Raw genomic sequence first — 10,373 nt, 5'->3', positions numbered from 1 at the left:
GTACCAACACACCTGGATCTGGGACTTGCCTTGGTCTCCTGGGATTAAAGGTGTGTACTGCCTTGCCTGGCCTTAAGCTTTTCATAGCCACTATGCCTCAAGATCAGGATCACAGGTGAGCCTTCCAGTTCCGGATTGTAGCTCATTCTGGATATAGTCAAGTTTAGAACCAGGAATAGCCACCACAGTCCACCCCTTGTCTACTTGACACAAATAATATCTCATGTCCACATGAAACAATAACAAGGCCATGAATACACCTAACATAACTATTCCTCGTACAACGCATTTGTAAATGTATAATGGAGCAATGTCCCTTGGCAACATTCTTTTAGTATCTCAACTACTAATGGTTGTTAAAGAAATTGGAAGAAAGACAAATATATTCTTAACAAAATAAAGCAGAAGCATTCATTTTACTTTATAATCCTTGTTTCTGCAACTGGTTACGTGTCCTTAGCGTGTATTTATAACTACTTCCCTCTACCACCCATTCTGTATTTCCTCCAAAGCAAGCACTTCAGCAGGTTTTGGCTCTTTTCCTGGAGGAGTGACCCATACCTTCATTCCTGGTGGGTCTGCGTCCTTTGCCATCCTGTTTGGATTAGGCTGTTGTAGTTTCCCATTGACTTTAATCACAGGATGTGGTAGTACTAAGAGATGCCCTAAGGGATCTCCTGCACTCCAGACATAATCCTGCTTGCCTCCATTGTGGAGAGGCAATCCAATTTCCCCATGGTAATCTGGATCTATCACCCCTCCTAACACTGTTATTCCTTTCTTAGCCTGTTGGTGTAAGGGCATTAGAAGCCCAAAATGATCAGGGGGAAGTCTGAGCTTCCAGTTCAATGGAATGTTTGTTGTGGCTCCTGGTAGGAGCACACCCTCTCTGGAACCAAATCTTCTAGACCAGCAGAACCCAGAGTTATGAGGACTGGAAGCAAAAATTTTCCTAGAGGGTTACTAGGAGTGATAGTGAGTGGAATTATTCCCTTTTCCACCCCTTGATTCCTGGACCCATGGATCCTGGCTATGGGAGAAACTGTACCATATATTAGATGCTGATTCAAAGCATATACTGCCTTCTGAAGAACTCTGTCCCAGCCCTCCATGCTGCTGCCACATAATTGGCACTGTAATTGAGTCTTCAAAAGGCCATTCTATCTTTCTATCAGACCAGCTGCTTCGGGATGATGGGGAGCATGGTAAGACCAGTGGATTCCATGACTGTGGGCCCACTGTCGCACTTCTCTGGCTGTGAAATGAGTTCCTTGGTCAGAAGCAGTACTGTGTGGAATACCATGATGATGGATAAGGCATTCTGTCAGTCCATGGATGGTGGTTTTGGCAGAAGCATTAGATGCAGAAAAGGCAAATCCATAACCAGAATAAGTATCTACTCCAGTAAGAGCAAAACGTTGTCTTTTCCACAGAGGAAGTGGTCCAATGTAATCAACCTGCCACCAGGTTGCTGGCTGGTCTCCTTGAGGAATGGTGCCATCTGGGCTCAGGGCTGGTCTCTGCTGTTGGCAGACCTGGCATTCAGCAGCAATTGTAGGCAGGTCTGCCTTGGTGAGTGGAAGTCCATGTTGTTGAGACCAAGCATAACCTCCATCTCAGCCACTATGGCCACTTTGTTCATGTGTCCATTGGGCGATGACAGGGACAACTGGGAAAAGAAGGCTGACTGTCCACAGAACAGGTCATCTTATCCACTTGATTATTGAACTCCTCCTCAGCTGAAGTCACCTTTCGGTGAGCATTTACATGGGACACAAATATCTTTACATTCTTTGCCCTTTTGGAGAGATCTATCCACACACGTCTTCCCAGATGCCTTTCTCACCAATTTTCCAATCATGATCTTTCCAAGTCCCTGACCATCCAGCCAATCCAATCGATACAGCCCATGAGTCAGTGAACAGTCGTACATCTGGCCATTTCTTCTTCCAAACAAACTGTAATACCCTGTGTCCTGTCTGAAGTTCTGCCCACTGTGAAGATTTTCCTTCCCCTGTGTCTTTCAGGGTTGTCCCGGAAAGGGGTCGTAATGCTGCAGCTGTCCACTTCTGGGTGGTGCCTGCATAACGTGCAGAGCCATCAGTAAACCAGGTCCTGGTCTCCTCTTCTTCAGTCAGCCGATCATAGGGAACACTCCATGAGGCTATAGGTGCATGCTTGGCAGCAGATGGCATTATAACAGGGGTAGAAACCATAGGCATTTGAGCAACTTGTTCATGTAACTTGCTTGTGCCTTCAGGACCTGCTGGGGCCCCATCGCGTGTATACCACTTCCATTTGATGATAGACTGCTGCTGTGCATGTCCTGCTTTATGACTTGGAGGGTCTGATAACACCCAGCTCGTGACAGGCAGCTCAGGACACATGGTAACTTGGTGTCCTATTGTCAAACATTCAGTTTCCACTAAGGCCCAATAGCAGGCCAAGAGCTGTTTTTCGAGACAGGGTTTCCCTGTATAGCCCTGGCTATCCTGGAACTCACTCTGTAGACCAGGCTGGCCTCGAACTCAGAAATCCACCTGCCTCTGCCTCCCAAGTGCTGGGATTAAAGGCGTGCGCCACCACCGCCCGGCAAGAGCTGTTTTTCAAAGGGAGAATAGTTGTCCGAAGATGATCGTAGAGCTTTGCTCCAAAATCCCAAAGGTCTCTTCTGTGATTCAGCTACAGGGGCCTGCCAGAGGCTCCCAACAGCATCTCTATCTGCCACCGACACCTCAAGGACCATCAGGTCTGCTGGATCATATGATCAAAGTGATAGAGCAGCCTGCACAGCAGCCTGGACCTGTTGGAGAGCCTTCTCCTGTTCCAGGCCCCACACAAAGCTAGCAGCTTTCCAGGACAGAGTAACACACCCAAGTGAGGAATGTGCTGTCTCCAGAATCCAAATAGACCCACTAAAGGTTGTGCTTCTTTCTTGGTGGGAGGGGCCACCTTAGAAGGAATATCTCTGCATGCCCCACACCACTGGACTCCTAAGCATTTCAGTGAGGTAGATGGCTCCTGAATTTTGGTTGGATTTATTTCCCATCCTCTGATATGTATGTGTGTTACCAGTGAGTCCAAAGTGGTTGCTACTTCCTGCTCACTTGGTCCAATCAGTACAATGTCATCATTAGTGTTCACCAATGTGACATTTTGTGGAAGAGAAAAATAAGCAAGAGCCCTTGTAAGTTATGACACTGAGCAGGAGAGTTACTATATCCTTGAGGCAGAATTGTAAAGGTATACTGCTGGCCTTGCCAACTGAAAGCAAATTGCTCCTAGTGGTCCTTATGGACAGGTACTGAGAAGAAAGCATTTGCTAGATCAATAGCTGCATACCATGTACCAGGAGATGTGTTAATTTGCTCAAGTAATGAAACTACATCTGGTACAGCAGCTGCAATCGGAGTTACTACCTGATTTAGTTTTCAATAGTCAACTGCCACTCTCCATGATCCATCTTCTGCACAGGCCAGATAGGAGAGCTAAAGGGAGATGTGGGAACCACCACCCCTGAATCTTTCAAGTCCTTAATAGTGGCAGTAATTTCTGCAGTTCCTCTGGGAATATGATACTGGTTTTGATACACTATTTTCTTTGGCAGTGACAACTCTAAAGGCTTCCTTTTAGCTTTTCCAACCATAATAGCCCTCACTCCACAGGTCAGGGAACCAGTGTGAGAATTCTGCCAGTTTCTGAGTATATCTATCCCAATTATACATTCTGGAACTGGGGAAATGACCACAGGATGTGTTTGGGGACCTACTGGACCTAATGTGAGTCAGACATCAGCCAAAAGTCCATGAATCACCTGGCCTCCATAAGCCCCTACTTTAACTGGAGGACCACAGTGTTTCTTGGGATCTCCTGGGATCAGTGTTAATTCAGAGCCAGTATCCAATAGACCCTGGAAAGTCAGATTATTTCCTTTCCCTCAGTGTACAGTTACCCTTGTAAAAGGCCGTAGGTCCTTCTGGGGAAAAACTGGAGAAAGGCTAACAGCAAAATTTTTAGGTGTCTTACCATGATCCTTCCTCAGGGGAACCTGGCCACCTCTTGATTCTTGGGATTCTGGGTCTGCACACTGACTCAAGTCTGGAAATTGATTCACTGGTCGAGATTGCCTTTTGTCATGATCCAACGTAGCCTTTCTTTCATTTGTTTGAGATTTTTTTCTGTTTATACAGATCAAACAGATATGCAGTAGGCTTCCTATCTATTTCATACCTGGAAACACCATGACTGATTAGCCAGTACCGAATGAGTCATGCCATTATAAATTTTACCTCTCCTGTGCTGACCATTATGAGGTATGTCATTATAAACACTGTTTTTTTCTATGCTGTCCATTATAATAACTATGATCACCTTGTCTCTCCAGATTCAATGCTGTCACTTGGCCCTTGTTACCGTGGGGCCCAATTAAACCATTGAATTTACTTCATCTAATTGAGCAGCAGCATCATTGTTAGACTTTGGGCACGCAGCTTAGAACAGACAACACCAGACCAAACAGTTCCAAGGGGGGGTGTTTATTCAGGAGATAGGGCAAAGGTGGGGGGAGAGAAATGAGAGAAGATGGCAGAGAAAGAGGAGAGAAGTGGAGGCTGGCCATGACCACGTGGAGAGAGGGAGAAGGCAAGGGGGGAGAGGTGAGGGGACAGAGAGAAGCTAGAGGCAAGAAAGCAAGAGAACAAGAGAGAGAGGAGGAGGCAAGCAGCCCCTTTTATAGTGGGCAGGCCTACCTGTCTGTTGCCAGGTAACTGTGGGGAGAAGCATACCTGGCTGTTGCCAGATAACCGTGGAGGTGGAGTTTAGACAGAATACTAACAATCTCCAACCCTAAGGTCTGGCACAAGGAAAAGGGCAAGAACAAAACTCTTCAAATGTGCTGCTGCCCCTCTCACCAGGATTCGTGAAGGGTTTGTCTTCTGGGCCTTCCCATTGTGGAGGATTAGGTTTTACACAAGGTATCCACTCTAGCATTGCAATTCCCCTGAGCCTTAAAAATCCCTTCATCAACACTAAGCCAAGGGATATCAGGCATCTCCAACTCTTTTTCAGTAGGCCATCTTTTGATAAACACTTCAACCAATCATTCAAACAAACTTCTAACACCTTTTTTAACTGTGGGAGCTTCCATATTAAACCTAGAATCTCCACTCAGGGGCCATGTCAATAAACTCAGCCTGATCTAGCTTTATGCTCCTTCCACCTTCATCCCACACCCTTACATCCATCCCACACACATTCCCCAGACTTCTGCCTGAGTGAATTAGCAAACTCATTAAGCTCCTTAGTTGTGCAGCGCATTCTCTCATGGACTACGCTTCCTACCTCCCCTCCAGGGGCTGCTTTGCCTTGAGTCTGGTTCTAGGTCTAGAGGCAACTATTAGTGGGCCTTGAGAAACATCAGTATTGTCTTGTCTGGCGTTTTCCTCAGAGAAAGTCACTGCTGCTTTATCAGATTCTGAGGGATTAATTTCCTCATGTCGAAAAGGCATTATTTCAAGGGGTGGGGTTGAGGGTACTACTTACTCAGGTGTGGCAAACCCTTGAGAATCTGAAGATTCAAAATTCTCAGCTTCAACAGGGTCCTCCCCCACATCTCCATCCTAAGTTACAGGATTCCATTATTTGCCAATTAATGCCCTTGCTTTAACTGCTGACGCCCTCTGAGGCCGAGACTTTAGTTTTTGTTGTAATTCAGCCAACCTTACAATGAGGGCTTCAGTTTGATTTTCTGCAGCTGGAGCCCTCTGGCTGCCGGAGAGAAGACTCTTTTCCAGGGCACACTTGGACTCCTTTAGATTCTTTACTTGCATCTGGAGCTGCCCGATTTTATCATACAACTCCTCCTTTTCCTTCATCATTTTTTTTCCCAGAGATACTAAGAGCAACCAGCCAGCAAAGTCATTTTCCGATTTACCCCCAACTTGTAGAAAGTTTTGTAACAGTAGATCACCTAATTCATTAAGATAACCAAAGGCATTAGCTTCTTTAAGTTTGAAATATACAATCCAGGGCTGGTGAGATGGCTCAGTGGTTAAGAGCACTGACTGCACTTCCAGAGGTCACGAGTTCAAATCCCAGCAACCACATGGTGGCTAACAACCATCTGCAATGATATCTGATGCCCTCTTGTGGGGTGTCTGAAGACAGCTACAGTGTACTTACATATAATAAATAAATAAAACTTAAAAAAATATATACAATCCATAATTGGGAAGGCTCACCTGTGATCCTGATCTTGAGGCATAGTGGCTATGAAAAGCTTAAGGCCAGGCAAGGCAGTACACACCTTTAATCCCAGGAGACCAAGGCAAGTCCCAGATCTAGGTGTGTTGGTACACACCTTTAATCTGGGCCACATCTTCTGCTGGAGACCTACATAAGGACATTGGAAGAAGGAAGAGTGAGCTACTCTTCTTTGCTTGCTTGCCTTGTGGGACTGAGCAAGTGGTAGATCCTTGGACTTCCATTCACAGCTGCTGCTGACCGTTGTTGGGGAGTTGGACTACAGACTGTAAGTCATCAACACATTCCCTTACTGTATAGAGACTACCCATAAGTTCTGTGACTCTAGAGACTCTGACTGATACAGAAGTTGGTAAGAGAGTGGTTCTAGAGGAGCAGAAGTATAAGATGAATCTTTTAAGAATCTGGAGTTGGTTTAATGATTCACCAGGACCTTCAACTACTGAAACCTCTCCAGATACTCTCTCTCCTGGGAGCTCGGAGAACATTGAAGACCAGCGGTTGAAACTATATTTCTTTTTTGATACAGGGTTTCTTTGCATAGCTCTGGCTGTCCTAGAATTCACTCTGTGTGGGAGGCTGGACTTGAACTCACTTGATCTCTTCACTTGTATTCCTCAGTGTTTAGAACAGTTTTACCATGTGCATGTACTTGGTACCAGGCACTAATGCTGACACACACACACATCCTTTCTCTCCTTGGGAGGCGATGCTGTGTGGACATGGTGTAGGTGAAGGATTCTCTGGACTTCCACATGTATTTTTCCTGGAACACAGCGTGACGATAAGTAGTCTGTTCTGTGAGACACACTGGGTGGACACGTGACAAGATTTGCTTTCCCCCCCTTTGTTCTGGATTCTCACTAGCTGTAACGTGATAAGCACTCACTGTCCTATCCTATGCAGGCAGCAGGTATTCTGGGACAAAAGCTCATCGGGGTTGGTAAGAAACCTTATCCTCAAAGTTTGAGGCTCAAAGTACCTGTACTGCAATTGTCAGGCTGGAGCGGTCCTGACATCCGACTGTGCTTACCTTGGCACATGAACTTCCCACAGACAACATGCAGGTAAGTTTCTGATGCATCTCTGAAGCATTTGATAGCTATCAAAATAGGTCGTTCTACATGTGAATCATTAGGACTGAGAAAATTGACAAGTAGGGCAGTTTGTAAAGGCAAGTTTAGTTTGGTTTGTAATTTCTTTTTTGGTTGATATGGTGTAGGAAGAGTAGGAGTCAGGATTCCTCAGTGGTTATGAGTGAACTTTAAATGGTGACAGATCCGAGTTCAAAGTATAAGCTTATTTTGGAAGTTAGTCTATCTGAGATGGATATCACTGGGGCTAAACGAAGCACACTGTAATGTATGTAGCACAGTCGCTGGCATACAGCGAGCACTCGGTGGGAGGTGACTCTCTAAGTTGCTTCCTAATGGTAAAGTTATAATAAACAGAATTTTAATTTCTTTAAAGTTCCTTAGCTCTGTTACGATTCTGTATGCCCCCTTCCAGACAGATACTTTCTTTTTTTTTTTTTTTCAGACAGATACTTTCTATCTCTCCGGTGAGGTGGAGTAAGCCAAGCACAGGTGCACCAGAATGTCCTCTGCAGATAATAGGAATCTGCCCACATTGACCGACATGTCAGATGTGCTAGATTAAATGGAAAGTTATTCTAAAATGTAAATGTCCACCAGGGGTTGGTGGACACCCAAAGTGACCACATCATGGAAAACAGTCTGTGACCTTTGTAATCAGAGAGGAAACTGACCCAGGTGCTCTCATTCAAGAACTATGTTTATGTCCCCAGTGCCTGAGCCTTCTTTGTATCTTCAGTGTCTCACATAGCACCTAGTTTATAACCATATAACTATATATACATAACCATAACCTATATATAACCCTATCCAACATTGGGCTCGGGTCCACTTTCTGGCAGATGCTAGAATCTGTATTACTGGAGAAGAGGGAAACATGATCTCATGACCCGGGAGACAGCCATCCAGTAGTAGAGAAGCAATAATAGGATAGGATGTTCTGCTAAGGACCATAAGAAGCCCACACAGGAGTCAGTCGGTGGAATAAACAGAGTTGGAAGCAGAGCTTAAAGGGGCATAACTCTTTTTATCATTTAGGTGACGCTCTGCCGCCTTCGGACTCACCAGTGGTGTTTCATTCTCTTTAACATCGTACTCTTTCATGCCTTGCTCTTTGGAGCTGACTTTGTAGAAGAGTACTTCTTACACACTTTGCCTCGTGTAGATATGAAAATTCTCGATATCAAGAACAAGGCAAGAAAGTTGGACCTGGAACCTTTAAGAGGTAATCCCTCCAAGTATTATGTCCTGAGCCAGCCGGAGGTGTGTAATGGGAAAACCATCTTTCTGCTCTCTCTTATCTTCAGTAGCCCAGGGAATGGAACACGACGGGAGCTCATCAGGAAAACCTGGGGTAGTGTGACCAGTGTCCAAGGCTACCCAATTCTCACGCTGTTTGCTCTGGGAATGCCAGCGTTGGTAACAACGCAGGAAGAGATAGATGCGGAGTCTCAGAAGAATAATGATATAATTGAAGGGGTCTTCTTGGACAGTTCTGAAAACCAAACCCTGAAGATCATCTCAATGACCCAGTGGGCTGTGGCCTTCTGTCCCAGTGCCCTGTTCATTCTCAAAGCTGACGAGGAGATGTTTATCAATCTACCAGGTTTGGTAGACTATCTTCTCAATCTGAAAGGCCACCTGGAAGGTATCTATTTAGGAAGAGTTATTCATCAGGATATACCTAACAGAGACCCCTATAGCCAAGAATTTGTCCCTCTTAGTGAGTACCCTGAAAAATACTACCCAGACTACTGCAGTGGTGAGGCCTTTATAATGTCCCAAGATGTGGCTCGGATGGTGTACGTGGTTTTGAATGAAGCACCTCTTATGGTGCCCGCTGGTGTATTTGTAGGGATCTGTGCTAAGTCCGTGGGCCTTATACCCATCCACAGTTCAAGGTTTTCTGGGGAAAGACACATCACATATAACAGATGCTGCTACAAGTTCATTTTTACATCCTCAGAAGCTACAGATGCTGAAACTTCCCTGGCATGGAAAGAAATGAATGATGGGAATGAGTGTTCACTGTTTGAGACTTACTACGGGCTCATTTCCTGCAAGCTTCTGACATACCTTGACAGCTTCAAGCATCTTCACTCGGGGAGCGCTAAAGACCGTGCCGTGTATTTTGGCGATTAGTATTCACTCACTGTTAGACGTCTTTATCTTAAATTCCTGCTTTCCTATTGTAGGTGGCAACTCTCTGGGTCCATGATATGGAGCTTCTCTGAATCTTTATTCATACCTAGCAAAACCACAAGATGTTCTTAGTGTTCTGATGTACTCAGTCTTGACATCTTGATTTTGATGTTTAAGACATTTAAAATAGGATGGTGTGATACTTTTCAAAATAAAATCTTTCAGAAAAGAATAAACATTAAATTTCATTATAGCATTTTATGACGTACAGAGTGTTATATTTTCTAACTTTTTTTAAAAAATTATTTGTTGTGTGTGTATGTGTGTGTGCACATGCACAGATGTGTGTGTGTTTCACAGGGCAGGTATGGAGGTCAAAGGACAAAGAAGAGCAGTCAGTTCTTCCCTTCCAATGTGTGCATTCTAGGACTGAAACTCAAACCATCAGACTTGACAGTAGTCATCCTTGCCCAGTGAGCCATCTCACTGACCCATACAAGTGATACACAGGTAGAATACATTCTGAATGCCTGAATCCAATTTGTCGTTGTTTTAATTTTTTTTTTTTTGGTTTTTTGAGACAGGGTTTCTCTGTGTAGCCCTGGCTGTCCTGGAACTCACTCTGTAGACCAGGCTAGCCTCGAACTCAGACATCCGCCTGTCTCTACCTCCCAAGTGCTGGGATTAAAGGCGTGCGCCACCACTGCCCGGCTTGAGTTTGGCATTTTCACACTGCATATGTGAGTGAAGATGTGGTTGTCTTTTGTGCTTGGCCTACTTCACTTACCATGATGTCCACTTGTTCCTCCATGCTGGTGCAAGACATTGTTCTCTCTCTCTCTCTCTCTCTCTCTCTCTCTCTCTCTCTCTCTCTCT

The 10,373-nt window shown here is 45.0% G+C and overlaps 1 protein-coding gene across 1 annotated transcript; it reads left to right on the top strand.

Moving 5' to 3' along the window:
- The first annotated feature begins 7,322 nt into the window (after positions 1-7,322).
- LOC114636964 (putative UDP-GlcNAc:betaGal beta-1,3-N-acetylglucosaminyltransferase LOC100288842) lies at positions 7,323-9,497 on the top strand. Its single transcript, XM_028785058.1, has 2 exons — positions 7,323-7,328; positions 8,394-9,497. Exons 1-2 carry the CDS (start codon positions 7,323-7,325, stop codon positions 9,495-9,497), a joined length of 1,110 nt encoding a protein of 369 aa, XP_028640891.1.
- Positions 9,498-10,373: the final 876 nt, after the last annotated feature.

Source organism: Grammomys surdaster, unplaced genomic scaffold (genome assembly GCF_004785775.1).
Source record: "Grammomys surdaster isolate TR1022 unplaced genomic scaffold, NIH_TR_1.0 125098, whole genome shotgun sequence".
In the NCBI taxonomy this organism is placed as follows: domain Eukaryota; kingdom Metazoa; phylum Chordata; class Mammalia; order Rodentia; family Muridae; genus Grammomys; species Grammomys surdaster.
The sequence above is the reverse complement of the archived record's forward strand: the minus strand, read 5'-3'. Positions and strand labels throughout refer to the sequence as shown.